The 21868-nt window shown below is 43.5% G+C and overlaps 1 protein-coding gene across 5 annotated transcripts in view; it reads right to left on the bottom strand.

The window, feature by feature from the left end:
* MET (MET proto-oncogene, receptor tyrosine kinase) overlaps window positions 1-20289 on the bottom strand; it is an 89312-nt gene extending 69023 nt beyond the window's left edge. Inside the window, exons 1-2 of one of the 5 annotated variants that reach the window (XR_007377370.1) lie at window positions 20158-20262; window positions 114-1328 (exon numbers count right to left, since the gene is read on the bottom strand). Coding sequence is in view for 4 of the 5 variants with exons in the window: in XM_048946743.1 (XP_048802700.1) it covers window positions 114-1313 (1200 nt within the window). In the remaining variant the exon portion in view is untranslated. The other 4 variants (XM_048946743.1, XM_048946727.1, XM_048946709.1 and 1 more) reach the window with 4 other exon arrangements.
* Between the last annotated feature and the right edge of the window lie 1579 nt (window positions 20290-21868).

The raw sequence follows: 21868 nt of genomic DNA on the forward strand, positions 1-21868 counted from the left end.
TTACCAAGGGTCTTACTTTTTGTGACTGAAGACGAGAGGACAGCTATTTAACAATGGCATCGTCAAAGAGAGACTGAGGGTTCTGAAATATAAAAAATTTATTTGTCACTTACCCTGTTCAAGCAGTATTTGCTATCCTTCCCATAAAAGTGCTGAAGACATTTCATGTTCTGCTTGTCAACAATCTTGTTGAAGAACTCATTGATTGTTCGCACAGAGACAGCACAGACAGCAGATCTGTTTGTTGGTTCTGAGGAATCTGGTTTGCTTTGTGCAAAAACGCCATAGAGAATATCGTCATTCAATCCAAGGCCCATTTCATGGGCTAGAGCTGCACCGGGTTTGCTTACGTATGCAGCTTGCAAAATGTTGAACACCTCCTTTCTAATGGACCTCTTCCTCCGCTTTTCAGTAAAAATACACTCAAGAGGCATTTCCATGTAAGAACGCATCTCTGAATCTAAAGTGCAGAAGCGGATAATTCTGGTGTGAAAAGTCTGGGAGTCAAGAGATTCTCTCTGGACAGTCAGAAAATAGACAAAGTGGTCATGCTCAAAGGCATGGACATACTTAATGGGATACGAGTCGCGGAACTGAGGGAGGATATCAATATAAGACTGATCTGTAAGAAATTCAAATCCATCCTGTGTTTCTTTCAACCTTCTAACTGATATTGAATGCAGTACATGGGGAGGTTGAAATGCAGATGTCACAGTGTTCCCAACAAAGAAGTTGACAAACCTGTCCTTTTCAGTCACCAAAACTTTGGTTCCTAAAGTGCTTACAACACAGTCAGGACAGTTTTCTGTCTCTCCATCTACCTGCGGTGAATACATGCAGTGCACCTCGCTTTCTATGTCAGCAGGGTTGTCAGGGGGAATGATGTGACGGTGACAGACACCTCCAGACACGCTACCACAGCTGATGAGCTGATCATCATAATAGGTTTCTAAGAGCAGCGCCATGTTGACATTATCCTTCCATACACTGTTAGATAAATTAGCTTTATCTTTGCAGTCTTCACATGGTGCGCAGCCAGGACTCTCCAAAATAGGCCCAGTCTTGTAGACAGAAATGTTTTGGAGAGTCTCATTTAGTACATAAATCTTGTTGACTGCTCCAATATAAACATGATGCTTGTATAAAACTACATTCTGAATTGGCGTCTCTGTGATGAAGTTAGGAAGATCATATTTTACATTCAAGTTCATCTCTGATTTTTTAGCTGCTTCTTTGCATTGTCCATGACTTCTTTGCAGCAATGCAAACAGGAATAGGATAATCCCAGAAGGATAGGCAGTAACAGGCTTCATTGTCAGAGGTTTAATCTGTCAAAATACATTTAAAAACAAGAGTGGTTATGTTTCATACGGTAAAACATGAGTTTATCAGCCAACAGAAATGTGTTTCTAGACTGAATATTAGCTGAACTATTTAACAGTTTAAGTGTCATAATCTTGCTTAGTGTCCTTAACAGCCTTGTGCTAAGAACTGCTGTGATTACTCGTTTGTGGGCACTCATTTCACTGCTTTCAGAACAGTTTACAGCAAGATTTTACAATGTTAGATTTTGCAAGAACTTTTGGTGTATCGTACAACAGTAGAAGAGAGATGACTACTTCTCAGTTGGCATTAAAACAGCTGGCTGATAGGATTTAGAACAGGATAGTGCATGGGTAAGTGAAAGCAAATGTGCCCAGGACATTCACAATGCACACAAAGCAGTTATAGCACTTTAGTGTGTGGATATAAGATACTTGGCAAGTACCCTAAGGGGCTGGAATGGTTCTTAGCACAGCTGTTCAAAAATAAGAAATAGAGAGATTAAATAATATACAGATCTGAGCTGGGATTGGGCTTCTCTTTTATTCTGTTGCATTTTTGATTAACCATGGAAGAGACATTTCTCCATAAGAACAAAGGAAGAACCCCTTTCCTCTCTCCCTCGAGATCTTTCCTGAGGGCTCATTTTGGAAGAAGAATGTTTTTTTCAGCCAGCTCTACTTCTTAGAATAGTAATTTTCGCTAGTGTTGACAAGGTTTTGTAATATATTGTTAGAATATTTTATGCATCATGTGGTGCCTGGCATGCACAAGTTTTATTTTAGGCCTTGTACCACAGCAATAAGTCACTCTGGTGAACCTTTAGAAGATACAGGCATATCACTGTATCACAAACAAAGGGATATCAAGTGACCTAGAGCCATTAACTGATGAAATCAAAAAACCTAGCACTTTTCTTTTTTTATTTTTCCACGCAATTGTTTGATGTGGCTTTGAAAACCAAAGGCAGATGACTAGTGTGATATTTCACCCCCCTGGAAGATCAATTGAATGAGCTGTGGTTATGAGTTTTTGGTGCAGCGTCCACACTATGCCTTGTCACACCAGACATTTTCTGTTAATGCCATGACACAGTTGTTAAGCCAAATTTAGCTCCTTCATGGAGAAAACAATTATGCATTCTACCAGCAATATGATCACATGCTTTGGGAAAATACTTACAGTTTGGCTATAGTGAAGCAATTGTTACTAAAGAAATGCTTAAAGGATTCAAAATAGACGACCTTGAAAATTACAAACTAATAGTAGAAATCAGGGTTGCTATATTGAATTATAATGCCATTCAGACAGAACTCTTTCAGCTATATATAAATTCTGTGCTTTTATATGATTGACTAAAACATTGATAATTTTCCTGCATTCCTTGTGACATTATACTTCAGAATCTACTGAATTCTTTTTCTGCCTTACCTCATTAACTACACAGAATAATAGGTTTTGGAAACAAGGACTTGTTCTTCCTCCCTGTTATCTGATAAAAGTCATAATTGATAGCTGGGTAAATATCAGAAACACAGGCTGTTTGCAAGTACTAGCTGGTAAAGACAATTCACACCTTTGGTATTGAGAAATGAAGGTCTTTCTTTCCAACAACTTTTTTTTAATGTTAATCAGTGATAACAATTCTGAAAAATAACCAAACAGTTTCAAAATAATAATAACTAAAAAGAACAGGAATTTGTAATTAAGAAACAGCCACAGTACACATAGTGCTGACTTTATATTTTATAGGGCAGGAAACTGTTTTCTCATCCCATGAAACTTCTTGCTGTTACAGACTTTTTCCTGCTCTGTACTGGGATGAAACCAAGAGCTTTCTAAGTTTGTGTGAAACACCCAAAAGCCTCATGCGATCCAAGAACAACTGTGCTCACGTCCCTGCACTATCAGGGCTGAACTGGGAGGAGTGGGAAACCAGTCCAACTGTCTACCTCCTTTTGGCCAGCCCTTCCACCCCGAGAAACTGTGCTAAAACTCATACATTCCTGCATTCAGTTCTGACAAGTCAACATGTTCTGACAAATAATACATTAAGCTGAAAATTCCAAAAGTGCTCTCTTTCTGACACAACACAGAAGCAGATATAATTTTTACATCAACATGTTTTAACCCAAGTGACAGAGGTAACTCTGAAAGACGAAGGAATACAATGAGTGGGACTAGAGTTAGATGAGGATGAGGATGGTTTAACACCATTACAGGAATAAAGACACAGGGGGACTTGTCAACCAAGCACCTCCTTCCTTTCAGTGTTTTTGGTTCTATGCTCTTGTTTTAGTATGTTCCTAAATAGATTTCCCAACCACTATGCCCATATACAATCCCTCGGACTTCACCTATTCTTCCAGTCTCTAAAAAGGGGATCCCTCACTGTAAAACAGTAAATTTCAGTGTGTACAGAGGGATTCAGAGCAGTAAATACAGACTGACATATTCCTTCCTTCAAACCACATCTTGGGGTGTGAGGTCGATATCCTCAGCTTATATTCAGTTGTGCTCTGGTTACAATCTGTGCTCTGGAGACAGAAAAATTCCTTCTCTGACTCTTTTTGCAAATGAGATACAAAACAAAACGTTTAGTAGCAAGAACTAGGGTCAGACTTAGTATAATGCAGCAGATACCAGGAATAATAGGTACTGCATTTCACAACAAAGGGAAGGAAAATCCGTGTGATAAAAAGTCATCTTTGCTTTCATATCTGAGTGCCATCGTTATGTCTTCCCCTGTATGTTTTTGAGGTGTTTAAATCAACCTCCTAGACAGAAATATGCAGATTCCCACCCGTGGGAATCCCAGGCTCTGTATGTATCCCGCACTGCATCAAAAGAAGGGTGGTTACCAGGGTAAGGGATGTGATTGTCCCCCTCTTCTCTGCCCTCAGGAGACCCTATCTGGAGTACTGTGTCCAGGCCTGTGATATTCAGTGCCTCTTTTTATCTTAATTTGACCCAGAGTCTTTCTCTGTTACAGAACCATTGCCTCCAGCATAGAGTCGCTTTCTGCAACCTTCAAATCAGGTAATTGCAAACATACTTCACTTGAATACATCCTAAAGAGCAGGAAAACTCTGGAGAACTAAGAGTTTAGTACCACATATTTCAAATGTCCAGCAGTGCCAGTTCTCCTAAGCACATACACAAATGCAATGTCAGCTGAACTTCAGCACATAGCGTTTTGCTGAATTTGAACCAAAATACTTATGCTAAAAGATATACTTTTCTTTCTGAATTCAGGTCAAATAATTATTTGCTGTCTGTGAGTTGCAAAAGGAAAACAAGTAATCTCTTTGTTTCTCTTCTTGATTTGAATGATGGATGCTGTTAATCCTTTCGTGACCTTTCTGTGACTTCCATGAGTGTCTACAGAAGACTTGGAAGCTTTGGCCTGTGATAACTATCAACAAGCAATAGCTGTGGATGGATTGTGCCTTTTGTAAGAGATATTTTCAACTCCTGTGTCATGATGTGCTCATTTTTCCATCTCTCAGCAGGCACTAGCTTGTATAACTGATGAGAAAACAGATTTTGGTCAACCGTTGCAACCATGGCTAGTAATGATGTGTCATATTAGTGTGCCTGGAAACTTAAAGTGTTATGGGTAAAGATTCTCATCAGGCTTGGTCTTGAGTTTCCCATTAATGGTTTCCCAATGGCAATCTCTTTTCTACAAGTTTCCCTAATTTGAGGTTGAATGATAATTTGTAAACATTGAATATCATGTCTCTCCATACTGGTGTTGGCCAGTGCACCAACAAGTCAGGCTTGGACTTTCAAGCTATCCTATGCCAAGAAGCCCAGAAAACAGAGCTGTATGTATCTTCCCAGCCCTCAATTCAACAACACAAGTCCCATTAAATCTGATCACAAAGCACTCCATGGAAATGCACAAGTTAAGACAGCACACAGACACGAAAGAAAGACTTTGGCAGATTCCTTAGTGCACCTCATCTTTTCTTATCATATCACAGAGAAGGATATCACTGTACATCCAGTGCACAGTGGCATGCTTTTACAAGAATACGCTGACTCCTCAGGTTATTTCAGGTTAGGTACAGCAAAAACATGTTCATTCTTACTTCACAAACCCTACTGTTAGCAAACATAAAATGAATAGTAGCCTTTTCCCATTTTTTAAAACAAAATATTTGGTAATATATTTTTATTTGTTTTCCCCAATAGAATAGTATGTCTTGTTACTATGGGCTCTGACGGACTTATGGTGGCAGATACTTATAGGATAACCATACTGATTACTGTTCCTGAGAGTTCAGTTTGCTTTGCTGTCCTAAACTGAAAACTGTCAGTTCAGGACCTGATTCCCCATGCATCAGATGCTCTGCCATGGAGACAGCAGCATCATTTGAAAGGACAGGACAAATAAGAGGGGGAAATGATAACAGCTCCATCCATCCAATTTTAATCTGTTATAGCAAACAACACCATCACCACACTAGCACCAGCTTTAACAGAGCAAGTTCACAGTGGGCATGTCTTCAACAGACTTTTCAATTAACCAATTGCAACTGTAGAAAGGATCGAAGCTGATTTTCTCTTTCCAACATCCACAGACTGAAAATGCTCTTAATTTAGAATTGTTAATCTGAATTAACTACCATGAGTTAAAATAACTGAGAGAACAAGGAAATTTGAGCAACTCAGCATCGAACAGACAGATGATCCCTGAGTTTAACCCGGATTAACTATTTGAATTCAAATCCATATTCCCTTGTCCTAAGTACTGTTTTCAGCCCATTTTCCTTATCTAAATTGTTCACTCTGACTGAGATGAGAACGTAACTTTTCTGCAGGGTAATATGTACCCTAATGTAGCTCAGTTCCTCACTGCAAAGACTCATATAAAGTACCAGGAGTTTCCATGGTATGCTAGGAGGTAACTATAGTGAGTACAAACATGTAGGATGGATTTGAGTGAAGAACTGGTGGGCAGGGCACAGCCTAGGCAATTGCTGGAGGATCTACCATTAAATAAACTTTTCCAGTTTGGTGGTGTGTGTCAGAATAAATTGCTTTCATTAGCACAGTCAACTGATCTGCAAGCTCTTACAGTATTCAGATAGAAAGGAGAAATCCAAAGTCTTCCTACATAAAATATACTCTTACATACATGGTCCATTACTGGGTCCAATATACCATTAGATTTCACAGCAGCTTACAACAGAAGCATTTTTGTTTTCTGACAGTTTTAACTAACATCAGAACAGAAGAAAACCAAACAAAATGTATCCTTTGCAATGGAGAAAATGTTATTCTTATACTCCTTATTATTAATTATCTGCAGGTATCCTGTAGTACAATAAAGTGCATGGTGTTTTCTTTGAAACTTGCAGCAGGTCTTAACATTCTAACACCAGCACACATCTTGCTTGTGCAGCACAACTGGATTTATTTAACCACCTTTGATATGATGAGCAGGTTCTTTCATAATGAACCTCAGCAAACACTCACTGATACATTACAAGTGAGTGGACAAGATCAAGAGCCACACCTTGTTCAGGAAGACTACTTTAAAAGGTGGAATACAGCATTTGCCATAATTCAGTGAAATTTCCCAAGTGAGGAAGTCATTCTAAGGGATGAGGAATCAAATTCACAATTAAGAGGAACTAAAACAGAAGTTCAAAATATACAAAGAACAATTGAAGAACAAGGCAGAGACAGCTAGAATAGGATAGATCTTTCATTACTTTTTCACACATATTTCAAGATGGATTGGGATCTTTACATTCAGAAGGACTGTTTTCCACATCTGGAAGCATACAGATGGAAGGACTTCTTTGAAATAATTGTATTGTTTGGCAATAGTGGGAAAATAGAAATTAGAGTCTGCACAACACAGCATTATTGATCTGCTCCGTTCATCTCGATGCAAGTCAGAAAATGTAGATCTTCATTAACAAAATACTTGGGGTGGTACTATGTCTCTTGACCGCTGTTATCAGTAGTAATAGAAATTCAATTCTAACACAGACCTAAACTCTGCATCTGCATCAACTAGTTGTCTGGTAACCCTTGTGTGAACACCTTAGTCTAAACGTTTAGTCCAAGTACAGAAGGAGATTTGTAGGGGGGCAGGATAACACGTAACACTTGTTATTTTACACGTCACAGCCAATAACCCATAGTAGGGTTGCTGTCTGTTTCAGTTGAGTGAATATGGAGATATTTGGCTTTCACTCTCAAATTTTCTTTCATTTGGACAAGCTAACGCATCTCAGTGTATTTTTACTGCATAAACAGAACAACTGCTCTACTGACTTAAGCCAGCTGAGGAAAATACAGATGCCCATGCTGATATTCTGCAGTTCAGGAAATATTTAAACATATAACATTTAAACGGGAAACTTGAGGTATAACTTGAAAGCATTCAATGCCAGGCTGGATGTGACTCTTGGCAGCCTGGTCTAGTGGTTGGTGACCCTGCACATACCAAGAGGGTTGAAACTAGATGATTCTATGTACACTGGCTGATTGAGGGTGTCAAACAACCTCAGTTAAAGATGCAAGTACCTTACTGGTCAGTATAAAAACATAACACCTTAGAGTAGGAAGAAGCAGTTTTTCTGAGCTGATCCTATTGATCAACATTTTAGCATTAGTCTAAGCATTTTGTGGCTGTCTGCAAAGAATAGGGACAGTGGAATTTTCTTGGAATGTGGCTTGTCCTTTCTTAAAGAGCCAAGTTGGCAAGTCTGGCTGTAAGCACTTCTAGCTCCATTCCCTTGACTACCCTCTGAGCACTTACTTAGATTTTGTGTTTTATGGTTATATCATCTATTTGCCTGAATTCATGTTTTGAAATGCAGAACAAATTTTGGAAGCCTTTCCTACCTTGTAGTAAAAACTAACAGCCCTCCACACTGTGATAATTAAAGGAATTGCCTGGGTCATAAAATGAGAAAGATTAAAAGGCAGATAGCAATGAGTAGCCAAGACAGCATACAGATTTGATCTAAATGTTCCAGCAGCAATCATAAATGATCTCGACGCAGTGCATTTCCTGCAGTTTAATTGTTATTTGGTGCTAATGGCTTTAATGTGTCCCTGAGACGATACCTCTCCATAGCCAAACATTAATCTTCTTTAAAGAAATAATAATAAAATTTATTTGCACCATTAGATAGGGATGACAAAGTATAGGACATGAAATCTGTACCAAAATATTTACTTGTTCATCATATCATCAAGCTTCTTTTTAATGTCATAGTAAATATTTAAGTATAGTAATAATAGCAGCAAAACCCCAACAGGTCCTTCAATTCCTCTGTGTGTGTGTGTGTATGTGAAACAGAGAGCTGACAGAAGAGTGTCAGGTAGCAGCTTTTCTGCTCTGCAGCACACATAAAACATGCTGCTGGGTGCCATGGCTTCACCCTCCTCTGTCAATGTGTCTCTGAGGGCCACAGGGCAAGTTAGTGACAAATACCCAGGGTCAAGGATTTCCAATAGGTTGCTGACACCCTACTTGATACGTATCTCATCAAGCTAAGGTGTTGTGGTCAAAGATCGTGGTGGGTCCCTGTGAGATCAGCAATCTTCAGGATGAGTTCAGCCCCAAGGTTCAGAGATCTCACCCAAAGGCTGAAATGGGTCACTCAGCTCTCCTCTACTGAGGCTTGGGTTGATCAGGCAATAGACATCTGGAAAAGGCATGATTTCTGGAGTACTGCACAGAGAGTTTCAGTTCGCCCCCAAGGCCACTCCTTGCATCTTGGAGCTTTTGAGAGGCTGCAGAGCCAAGCTGGCCTGGCACAGCCTATTGTGCTGATATTGTGGTTTGCCCACATGTATTATATTTAGCATAGTGCTAGAAAGCAGACTGCACACCTTCCATGTCCAGTCTGGCTCCTCCACCACAGTTAAATCATAATCATTTAACTTATCAGAGATAACTAGCCCTGCCAAACACAAACTGCATCTGTCTAACACTAGATTAATACTCTGCTCGATGTAAAAAATGTGGTGCTAACCCTACAGACCAAGCTGAATTGTCTGTGTTTGTAAACAGCTAGTGGAAACAATGAGCTACCAGCTTAGCAGAACACATCCTGTATCTGACAGTCATGTTAATAAGTTGATTGTACACCTAGCTTCATGCAGTTTTCTGATAATCAAACAGCAATGTCAAGGATAGCATTCACTTCACATCTGTGTTTGGTTAGGAGGTTATGACCTTTTCTTTTTAATGCTGACCTCGCTCTCGTCACTGCAAGATTATGTTATTGCAATGCACTTTAACTGATGCCCTACTTTCACTCAGTTTAGAAACTAAGTTAATGATGGCTCATTGGCTATACTGCTGCCTTGCCATGAACCTGTGATTCATGATCTGCTTCCAAGGACTTCACTGTACTGGTATTCATAAATCCCAAAATGGTCTGGAACCAGCCTATCTGACACCCTGGCTCTCACTAGAGGCAATGGTGTCACAGCTGTAATCAGCAGAGTGCCTGATCTGGAGCAGCCTCAGCTTCTTTTTTGGCCGATCTCCCTCAGTAAGGGTTTCTCTGCCCCAGCTTTCATTCTGAAATATCATGCTGACCTTCAGAAGATGCTGAAAAGCTCAGTGGTTTGAAGACTGTTGGTCAAATCAACTGATGGTTGATTTTTTTCAAGCTAATGGGGTTTTTCGTTGTTGTTTTTCGTGCCTTTTTTTTTTTTTTAAACTAAATGAATTTTCTTGATGCTTCTCCCTCTCCTCATCTCGGGGACAGCTGAAGAGCTTACATGCACTGGCACTGCTGCCAGGGCTTCTCATTTAACAGGGCATGCTCACAGGTCTCAGAATCACTCAGGCATCTTGCTTGGACCCCAGAGTGGCTCTTCTGGAAAGCTGGAGCCAGAGTCCAGGAGCTTGCAAGATAAGAAAAGAGCCTATTTCCAATCTCCAGGAAGTATTTACCTTTCTCACAAGGGAGACAAAAGGATAAGTGAGCTCACTGCTGCTCAATGCCTCCTAGACATGAAGGACTTGGTGGCAGGCTGACAACAACACGGCCTGGGACAGAGCTGGCAGTAGTGCTGCAGGACAGTGCCTTCCACAAGTGGCCTGATTTAAAGCCACCACCTTCATTCCCTCACAAATAAGCTGGCCAAAGGCCTAAACCTTGACCAGGCCCTGGCTTTCCCCCCACTGCCTTCCCTCTCCTGTTCTTTTGCCACAAGAAGCGGTGCTGGTGCCAGGTGCTGGCTGGGAAGCCACTGCTGCTCCTCTCCTCCTGTCCTGAAGATGTAGGCAGTGGGATAATCAAACAGCTGTATGGCTGTGAATCCTCCTTAGCAAAGGATGCAGTTTAAAAGCAGTCCAGCAGGCTATGAAGAAGGGAGAAGGGTCACTACTGTGTGGGATTGGATGCTGTCAGCAGCAGGACCTGTCTGCACCCTGTCCTGTCTCATGACTTTATGCAAGCTCAGCCAGGAGCTGCAACCTGCCCAGGGCATCTGACTGTTCCACATGGTTATTCCTCCTGTGGAACTTAAGCTCAGGTGAGATCCAGGGAACATTCAGAACCAAGTGCAGACACCAGCTAATCTAAGCACCTGAGGGCTTTGTGGCCGCGCAGCATTGGGTTTTTGGGTGCCTTCCTTGGACTTGTGCCCTGAACTCAATCTAAACGTCATTTAAGATTCCGAAGTAACCTCCATGGATCTTTCCCATAACTTTAAGCTCGATCTGCTTATCCAAAAAGAAAATAAAATGGCAGTGGTAAAATTGGAAGTGCCAGTTAATGCACATTTTTAATCTTGGACTTTATAATGCAGCAATCACTCTTGAGCATGAGGTTTGTTTAAACAGTTGCTGCACCAAGTTCAATACTTCAGGCACTCAACAAAGGCCAATGCCATAACAAGATCGTACTTTTACATCCCTGTTCCTGTTAAAATATTCAAATTACTTTACAGTGCTTATTTAGATCCGTGTAAATACCAGACTACTCATGATTAATAATTACTCACCCAAGCAGTTGAAATTTGAACAGGATACAGCTGCTGGGACTGATAGTAGGGCAAATCTAAGTCGTTATGCACCTGGATTTTTGCACAAAACCCTCATTTCAGGCCTAAAGTTTGTCTGGCTATGTTACATTCCTTTACTGTGAAGCTGCCACCTTTCCCAAGACTGGACTCCACATAGTCTTTATGCAAACAATATTCTCATCGATTCCTGTAATGGTTTAGCTAGAGTAAGGACTAGAAAACAGTGTGCTTAAAGGAGCCTGAATGGCAGAAGATCTGTTGACATGACAGAATCTCAATATTACCTCATTTAAAATGAGCAATAGATGACACAGAATAAGCACTGAGATGCAGAAGGCATAACTTAACAGGGGTGATAGGTGCAGAAGAGAAATCTTTAAAAATCTTATATATTGTTAATGAAGAAAATCATTACACTTTGAAGAAATACTGAATTAACCTACACAGCATTTCCAAGGAACTAATGGACACGGGCATTATCTTTTCATATGTCTTTAAAATCCCAGTAAACAATGCCCAGTCCAACAGTGGGTTTTTAGCCCTATTAATAGCGTGCAATAGAGGTCTCATTAAATAACCTATGTTCAGATTCACCTCCAAAGACCATAGAAGATACACCAACTCTCCAACAGGGAAACGGATGCTGTTATTTTCTACCATCTCGTATTGCTCAGTGCTGCTTCCTGAAAGGCTTTTTGTACTGTGAAAACAATTCACTGTTTGTTACCTTTTTTGTGTGCCCTGAAGGGATTTTAGGCTAATACTCTCAGATAAGCAAGAAGCACTCCTAATAAAGTCAGGGGAACCTTATAAGCCATGCATGCTTATCTGCAGGCAGAATTTGGCCCAGATTGTGGTTGGCTTATGAGAGAACTGTGGTATTATTTGCATTAAAGAAGTTATTTCAAAGCATGTTGTATGAAAACCGCTCAATGCGAAAAACAAATGAAAAAACATGTAATAATTTTCAGGAAGCAGCAAAGACATCTCTGAGCTACCCGAAAGCTGATTTTATCATGGCAGTTTACATCTAGGGAAGAACAAACATGTGCTTATTTTTGTAAATGTGTTTTCGGAATGAAATAAAACTCCAGGGAAATGGCAAACAGTCCTTCTGACTGATAACAACTGTGTACAGTGTTCTCCTTTTTTTAGCCCTCAGGAAAAACAGGAATCATTTTCTGCAATTAGAACATCACCTGTAATTTTTTTATTTTTTTATTTTTTATTTTTTAATTTTTGTTTTTCTTCATGCAGTAGCACACTTCACATACTTTTTGCCTGGCTCTCTGCTCTCCCAATTTCTGTTACTCTACTCTACTTTCAGAGCTCCTCCTGTCTCATTGGCTTCCAGAGTCACCCAGGAAAACAATGGCTGTGGTTGGGCAGGTTTTCCTGAATTTAAGCAGAAGAGGGAGGGAAACATCCCCTTCTCACAAACAGATATGCCTTGCCATCCATCTCTCTCGTATACACAAGATCAAGACAATACAGACAAAATCCAAAGGAATATCTTATCAATGAGTAGCTGGATTCTATGGGTTTTAAAAGAACGTAAAGGGTAATAGAGTTTTTAACATCGTGCAATCCTAAAGCTAAAAGAGAATCAGTATTAAATTTTATAGGATGGTTTAAAAACTTGCAGTAAGGTTCCTACATTGAGTAGATTCAGTGGGATTTTCCCATTGTGGAAATCTGTCTGATGAGCCAAGCTGCAGACTCAGTGGAACCTGGAGAATGTCACAGAATAGGACGTCCCCAGGCAAGGAACTATTTAATCCTCTGAGAAGGCAAAAGGGCACTGTGAAACGTTGCTGCTGTGCCACATTCTCTGGTGAATTTGTAAGGGCAGTGTTTCCAATATCAGCAAAAGCAGACTTTTGGCAATTTCAGATCTAAACACATATGCTTAATAAGCTCTAAATACTAAGAAACAGTGAAAACAAAGCAACACATAGAAGTGAAGTCCCAGACCAAATGTGGGTCTTCTAACCTGTTCTCAGCACTTTCATAGCTTCTGTGACACCCTGAGTTTAAGTAAGAACCTAGGGGAACAACCTGATTCGTCATCTGGAAGCCCTACAGACACAAACAAGGATAAAACTCTTATCAGACAACACAGTCCTTGAACACATACAGGAAGGCAACAGCAACATGTGTGCCAAAGCATCCCTTCATCACAGGGGTTAAACAACAGTTAAGATAAAAATTTTTATCAGCTACTGTGGGCTAAATTGCAGCCTCGAACAAACAGTATCTTCCACTGATTTGTATGGATGCTAAGCACATTTTTTAGGGTGGAATCTGAATTATATTCTCTGATGCAGATGAGCTTAATCACAGTGAGCTCTGCACTGGCTCAGTGCTTCAATGGAGTTCCAGACCATTTGCATTCTACCTATTTTTTAAAGCATTATTAATATTGTGATTTATTTATTTATTTTTGCTGTGACTTTGGGAATTTGTAAGAATGGTATACTAACAAAAATCAATTTTTGCTAAGAAAAATATTAGTCTATAATCTAACGAACAAAAGCAATAATCCTAAAGACTTCAACCAAACATTTTGAAAGACAGTAATATACGATACTTAAAATTAGTATCCACTTTACAGAAGTAAACAGGAAAACTGAATATAACTCCAGTAATTCACTTAACATTTTCAATGACATTAGGAAAGAGGAATTAACCTACTTTTGACATGAATTCAACTACCAACACCATTCATTGTCTTCAGCAAAACTGCCTCCCTTTTTTTCTGTTGCTAACAGAAGCTGGTATTTTCCGATGAGAAGACATGTCATCTAGACACACAATAAAATGATATAATAAAATGATTGCAGATATAGTAACATGTGAAAGGGTATACAATTCCCTAATACAATTTTAACTATGTAAGAACCTTGAAGATAGAAATCCAAGCCTTAGTCATGCTAGCATGTATCTGAAGAGAAATGATGAACTTGTGAAGTTACTTCAGTTTTGCAGAGCAAACCATGTTGTCTTCTTGTCATGTATTGTTGGAGAGCCCACAGATTCGGGGATTTTCTCCAAGCCTGAGGTCACTCATAAAGCTGCTAACTTTATCTCCATAAGATCATCCAAGGAGGGTGCTTGTGGCGGGGGAAGCAAAGCCTAATCTCTTAATAAATGTAGCAACAGAGTAGTAAAAAAAAATGTATGCAACTAGGCATTCACAGGGTACTACAGATGTATATTAAGGTTGAAATCATGCTAGTTAAAATGCCTTTAATGTGGAAAAAAGTATAAATTAAAGAAGTTCGACATACAGTTCAAACAAGCTTAAAAAAATTACAAGAAAAAGAAAAAAGGACACACGTAAAGGAGAAATAACTAAGTTTGGAATTCTAAGTGTAGCTAGCAAGTATTTTCAACTGCACAATTAGACATGTTCAGAAAAGATATCAATCTAGATTTTCTGGAAATAGAAATGAATAATTCCTGCAGGAATGATCAATTTGTACAAATATTAGCTAAAGGAATTTCATATGGTGAAAGATACCTCAATCCTCTACACTGAAGGAGAGGAAATCTGCTTTCAAATACTGTGCAAACACACCCAACACGCAGCAAACATGGAACCCACAATCAGTAGCACAGCACACACTGACAGCTGTGGGGCCTTGCTCACAGAACCCTGCAACTGGCACCGCCCGAAAAAGCAAGATGCTGGAGACCTACACGTTCTGTGGCTCTGAGGCCTGGGGCAGAGGTGGAAGGGATGGAATTCTGCCAGGGAAGGTGTTCTGCCTCGTGAGGGCATGGGCAGCACTGCTAGGCCTGGAACATCCCACACTAGAGGCTACACAGCTCTCGGCCCTTAGGAACACTCTGCGTAATCAGCACATTAGTTCAGGTTTCTCCCAGTCCCAGACAGTTGTTTAAAATGAGCATCAGTTGAAGCAAACCAGAAACCTTAAAAGACTATTTAATAAATAATGATAACTTTACTGCTGAAGTTCAGGGTGGTCCAGTCTTGTTACTGTTAGAAGCAAAATGCCTGGTTTGAGTCTTATGGAAGCAGCTCTCCTCCCTCAAGGAGGTCTGACTTTGGCATGCAGGGTGTTGAGGCCTGCTGTAATGCCAACATACTTGGGACAGGAGCATCGCATAGGGTTTGTTTTCCGGTCAGCTCCACGTCCACACAGCTGGAAGACTCAAGTACTGCATGCAGCCCTCCTGCAGACTGGCTTTTGCTTGGACACCAGCAACTGGGTCACTTTTTGCTCTATACTAGAAGATCTTAAAGGACTCCCTTTGGTCACAATCAAAACTATGATTCTAACCATTTCACAGAACATATATTTGGCTAATATCATATCCTTATGCTGAAAGAACATCTGCCTGAAAAAAAAAACTTCCCATGTGGGAAGCAAACAGTTTACATTGCATAAAAATGTCAATAAAAGTTAATTACTTGTTGCCTAGATCTATCTGTCTTTATAACTGCGGAACCTCAATTAATCGAGCCTGTTTGTTGAATTGTAATTGAGAGGCCCCTATGCTTCATCATAACTCTATTTTGTAAAATAAAAGACCTGTATCCTGTCCAAAAAATAAACTCTGTAGGTGACTTGCCGTGTTGCCATTTTGGATTACAAAAAATACTCTGCCAACACACAGGGGAAGCTTTAATTCCAGCAAACACACACATAAACAGGAAATCTCTCTCCAGTCAGAAGGTATTTTTCCTTCATACAATGGGGTTCAAAGATGTGTCATCATATAGCGTAAAACAATTGCTAAGTAACCTTCCAATTCCAATAGCTCATGAGCATAGTCAGTTCACAGGGTTCGGAGCCTGTCACAACTTGCATGGGAGGCACAAGCATGCAGACATCACATGTGGAGCCAAGGCAGGGCTGTTAATCAATAAGCACATCGGGCTGAGAGGTAGGTGGGGGGGAATCAATTTGCAGAAGGGAAATGGTAACAACCGTAGATTTAATCAAATTGAATCCACAATCCCTTGCTATTCTCAATGTTTTTGAAAGAAAGTAGCTCCATGACAAAGAATGAATTTCAATAAAAGTCACCTATTTAGTTACACTGCTGATTTTTTATATTTGTCAAGCTAGGTCACTGATCCTTCTCAGAAATCATACCAGTGCCTGTCAAGATTTCAATACTGTTTGGTTGGATAAACGTCAAAACGAAGGAGCTGCAGTAAGGAAAAGCAACTTACATAGGGATTGTTATTTCTCTGTGACTACAGGAAAAAAGATAGGCTGATGTGACCCCTCAAACAGAGGTTAAAGCTGCACCACACACAACAAAATGGATAGCTATCAAATGCCGTGGCGATGGCCATGGTGCAAACACTTGAGCAAAATGAAAATCTTCCAAAAGCATTAAGCAATTTTCCTTCCTCATCCATTTGCAACTGAATTGATCACGTATTCCAATAAGACCCTTCCTACCAGCTTCCACACAAAAGGGCAATACCGTGTTAATTTTGTTGGGATGAGCAGAAGGGGTAGCACAGAGTGGCAGGATGCACAGGAAAGAATCCTGCTTAAGTATTTTGAGCATTAGAGAACATTTCCTACTGCTGACACCTGCTTGACAAATGAAAAGTCCTGATGCGCACACGCACGCAGCCGCTGCCTTCACTTTCTGCCTCCACTGACATCAGCCCTGCTACAAACCCTCCCGACCTTTCCCTCTGCTCCCATTTCCCACTCTGATATTCAGTGTCCTCAATCGCAGACAATTCAAAGAAAGATTGATTGAGGCAGGGGTCACCATCCAGTGATAGAAAGGGATTGCAGAACAATTTAAAAAGTTCCAAAACAGATCAAAAAGCTTCAATTTCCAGGTGTCCATCCACTTGCTGGTGCTGTTGCCTTCAAAGGAGTTCTATCCCAGGCCAAGGTAGTCTGATAACTTCGCCTTTCCTTTGTTTTTTTACTGCTTGAAATTGGAGGAAAAAGTACTTTATCTTCTTGTACAACATCATAGCTTTCCTGAAGGCAAATAGCTTGGCAATTTGCTAGATTTTTTTAATGCTGGAGGAAACAAGTTAGCACACATACCACGTGTTTGAATGCCTTCAGAAATTAGATTGAAACACTGATTTGATTTCCTAAAAGGTACCTTAAACAAGGCAAGGTTAGAGATTTGGAGAGTAATGAGAATTTGTGTGACTTCAAACAGCTCTACATAAAACAGACCTGATATTCTGGGGGGGAAAAGGTCACCTAATTATTCGCTTCCTGAAGGCCCTGTCTATACTGCATTTCCCCTGGGTAAGGAAACTGATTTAAAAATGGCTTCTGGTAACATGCTGGCATCACTCAGCATGTAGGAGATAGAGATTTGTTAAAACCATTGCCAAGAAAAACACAATTTTACAAGAGGGAACAACAGAAACCTTCCTGGTGCGGTGGTTCCACTGGGGTCAGGCAAACCACACAGGGAAACACCACTTGGGTACTCCCACAGGGCCACGGTCCTGCTCGCAGCGGTGGCATGCCACATGGGGCTGCATTGGAGCTGCTGTGGTGTGACCACTAGTGGTGAGTTGTCTGGGCTTAACGATGGGCTGCAAACCTGCATGTGGGAGGCAATCATGGGCTGTGGCCACAGCAGACAAGATGTACAGGTTGATGGCTCCACTGCTGGGAGTGCAGCTCAGAGGCAGAGGTGGGGAGGTGGGGGTGGGAAGCCTGGGCACAAGGGTTTCACAGGAACCAGCCACCAAGGTGTGGTTGCAAACCATAATCTCAGGAAGGTTCGTTTGAAGCATCACACAGCAGCACTCTTCCTTGCACCTCCTTTGTAGCTCTTTTCTGGGTATCACCTTTCTGCCCAGGTTGTTTCAGAGGACACTGCTGCTCTCCCAATCAAGAAACGATGCATGCTTTTGCTGAGCAGAGAGAGCCTGAGCAGGATTTCCCCTCTGCTACATACTGCACAAACATACATGGAGATGCAGCCCATCCCCTCATTTTCTGTCTGCAGGGAACAAAGTCTGGACACACCAGCACCATAGACAAGAACAGCCATGGGAAGTTTAGACTCTCCCCCAGCCCAGCCCCATGTGTGGCCAGCAATGGGTGCTCATGGTGGCTATGCACACAGCCAATGTGTGAGCTGCTCACTGGGGTCCTGCAAGCCAGCTCTGGGAGGCGCAAGGCTTCATATTTCCCCTTGAAGCTGGAAAGTACAGCGCAGTCACTTGTGGATCACAGAAGGCGGGCTGTTCTCTTCACTGCATTGGGTCAGTGGGAGGAAGCTAAAGGCCAACAGCTAAGGGGTACCAGAGAGCTACAGCTACAGGAAAATCAGCATGGGAAAGGCACATCTAGCAGGACGACATGGTCTGCTCAGTTTTGTGTTTGTGAGCTGTTCCCTGAGCCCCAGCTGAGTTCAGGCTGTGGCTGCCCACCCTGAATCAGCGTTCTCCATCCATCAGGTTGCACCGCTGCCCCCCTAGCTGCACCAGGAGCCCCCTCCAGCCCAGCAAGTGCAACCTGGCTTACAGGTAAGGTGCTGCTTGCTGCACAGTGCTCATCCTTTGGGGAAAGGAAACATGGAAAGGAAAAAGAGCCCTACAGGATAGCAGACAATTCCCTCCTGAACAGAAAGGGTAGGACACTGATTTTATGTGCTGTAAATAGGGAGATGAGTGTTCTACAGAGTATTCCTTTCCCCCAGTGATTCAGTTTGCTTTAGGAGACAGGCAGAGAAGGAAGCACGCAGCTCTGAAGGCAGCAGGGCACACAAAGAACAAACGATACAGTCACTCTCCAAGTTACTTTGTTTTCCACACGCAGCTCCTGCCAAAGGCAGAGCCTTTTTGCTCCGCAGCCCGCGATCTGTAAACATCGAGCCGGCTCTTAGCGAGACGTGGGAGACGCATTCCCTTGCCCGGCTACGAGCACGAACTGCTCACGTTTCAAAAACTAAGATAGGAACTCGCTGGTGGACAATGCAAAAAGCGCTTTCGGGATGAGGCAGACGAAGCACCACACGCGCACAGGTTCTTCGGGAAGAGCAGGCGCCGCAGCCGGAGGAGCCTCCTGCAGGTTACACACACGCGGTTTGTTCAACACCACCGCTCCTCGGTTAGCAATCCCCGGTTTAAGATGCACGCGTGCAACTTGCAGCTCCCGAGGAGTGCATGCCGCACTTTTCAAGCCAGCGACCATCTCATTCAATGCCGGCACGGAAGCAGCTGGGGGACGCTATCGTACGCCGCGAGTTATTGACCGTTTTCAGCAAATCCCGCTTTTCAAAATAAATAAATAAAACCGAAGCAATTCCTCCGCGAGAAAGACCGCAAAAGCCGAAGAACCGCGAAGTACAACAGCACAACTCGGGGATCCCCAGCGGCTCGCACCGGCGCGTTCACCGCACGCGGAGCCCCGCCAGCCGCGCCGCCGTCACACCCCGCGCCCCCGGGCTGGGAAGGGGCACCGGCCGAGCCGCCCCGACCCCACTCACCTGCCCCGCCCGGCACGGAGCTCCGTACCCCGGGGAGCGCCGAGTTCCTCGCGGGGCTCCCGTTCTCCCCCACCTCACCCCGCTCCCGGTCCCCCCGGCTCTCCCCGCGCTTACCGCGGCGGCCGGAGCAGCGCTGCGGAGCGGCACCGCCGCCGGAGGGGCGAGCGCTACGGCCGGCGGGCGGGCAACCGCTCCCGCTCCCCGTTCCGGCGCTCGGCCCGGCCCAGCCCGGCCGGGTGGGGCGGGGCGGGGCGCAGCCCGGCACACCTACGCGCCCCGGGACTGCCCCCTTCCTTCGCTCCTCTCTGAGTCCCCTCTCCAGCCCAGCTGCCCGTGCTGCCGCCCTACCTGGGCTGCGGTGCGGTGCTGCGGGCGAGGGCCTCCCGGCGGTACCTGAGCTGCGGGGCGGCTCTTCCCTCCGGCGCCTCCGGCGCGCTGGTGGCGGCTCCCAGCGGTACGGCGGCGGTCCCTTCGGTCTCTCCGCCCCTAGGCGCGGGGCTGACCTGCCGGTGACTCACCGCGGCGCGCGGCTCGGCTGTCGGCGGGGGGGAAGGAGGGAAAGGGCTCCCGCACGTGTGGATGGCGCTCCCCGTTCCTCTCCCGGCGGGGACGGGGACTGCGTCCGAGGGATGAGAAAATCGCACGCAAGAGGGAGGGAGGGAAGGCCGAGGCACCTGCGCTCCTTGTCCCGGCCCCGCACGGCGGCAAAAGAGCTGAGCCCCCACCGACCGCGTCGTGGCGTCAACGCCCGAGAGGCTGTCGAGCTGCCTCTCGGTGTAACTGGCCTCTCTGCGCACAGGCGCGCAGCACCGAGCTGCCTCCTCACGTCATCCCCCAGGCTCCGAGCCCGGCGCTGGGGCTCTCCCTCCATGCCCACGAGGTGTCTCCCACAGGTGCTGAGAAACTGAGGCATGGAGCGAGGCCAACAGCCTGGCCCTCACTCAAGAGCCATCTCCCCGGGCTGATGGGTTTCAGCAGCTCCTGATTTAAAGCAGATTTTTAGCAAAGGGCTTCATGTTCTGATAGAAGTTATTGGAGACATCTATTTTCACTCCTCATGTTTCCTTTTTTGGCCCCGTTTCTCCTTCCCTTAATCACACCGTTTGGACCGTTGAATGTTTTGGATGAGTAAAGTGAGAGGAACTGCACGAAGCGGTGCCCAGTTCCATGATTAACCATGGGAAAAATGTCAGCCCTTCCTTCAAAACGTTTTGAAAGGGAAATCAAATAAAGCATTGCATGTGTTTGCTGTAGGCCCAGGCTGTCCGTGTGACGTGTGTGTGCACAGAGCTGCACATCAGCACGGTGCTTTCAGCAGCAGCGAGCCACCCTGCCACCAATCTGCTGCAGCAGCACTCGCAGTTTGTCTGTCTCCTTTTCCTATGAGCTTTTGGCAGTGCTGATAAAGATGTGGAACGAAGCTATAAACTAATTTATAACTAATTTATACTAAACTTATCTGCAAAGGCAAACATGTAATTGAGACAGTGTGTAACCTTTTACATGTTTAAGTTGTGAAATCCTTCCTGCTCAGTATCTGTTACCGACAACAGATAGCAAAAAGAGCGCGTGGCAATAAAAGTGGTGCAGTGCCTACAGGAGGGATGTGCTTCCCGTCTCCTTGTCCAGTGTGAGTTAGCAACACAGAAAAGCTAGACCAAGAGAAAACAAAGCCTGTCTCTTCGGTGCCCTGAGAGCTGAAATTGCTAACAAGTAACCAGTGAGGCAATGTTCCCAGTGATGCCATCCTGTTGTTTGGAGGCACTGGGAACCTGTCCATGCTTTGGTGACCTTTACTTCCATTAATACTCAACAGTAGTCAGAGAAGGAAGGCTGAGAAGCAGAATGTCAGCCCGTGGTGGGAAATGCACGGCTGCGTAGTACTGCTCACTGGGTTTTGATTCCTGATCAAGTCATTAGTGCGCACCCATACTGTTACACCAAATTTGGATGAATCCCTCATCTTGCTTTTGAAAGAATGGGGTAAAGAAACAGCTCTCAGCCCAGTGTCCACCCCACAAGGATAGCCCCTCTGCTCCCAGCACTGACACATCTGCCT

The sequence above is a fragment of the Lagopus muta genome, chromosome 1 (genome assembly GCF_023343835.1).
Source record: "Lagopus muta isolate bLagMut1 chromosome 1, bLagMut1 primary, whole genome shotgun sequence".
NCBI lineage: Eukaryota > Metazoa > Chordata > Aves > Galliformes > Phasianidae > Lagopus > Lagopus muta.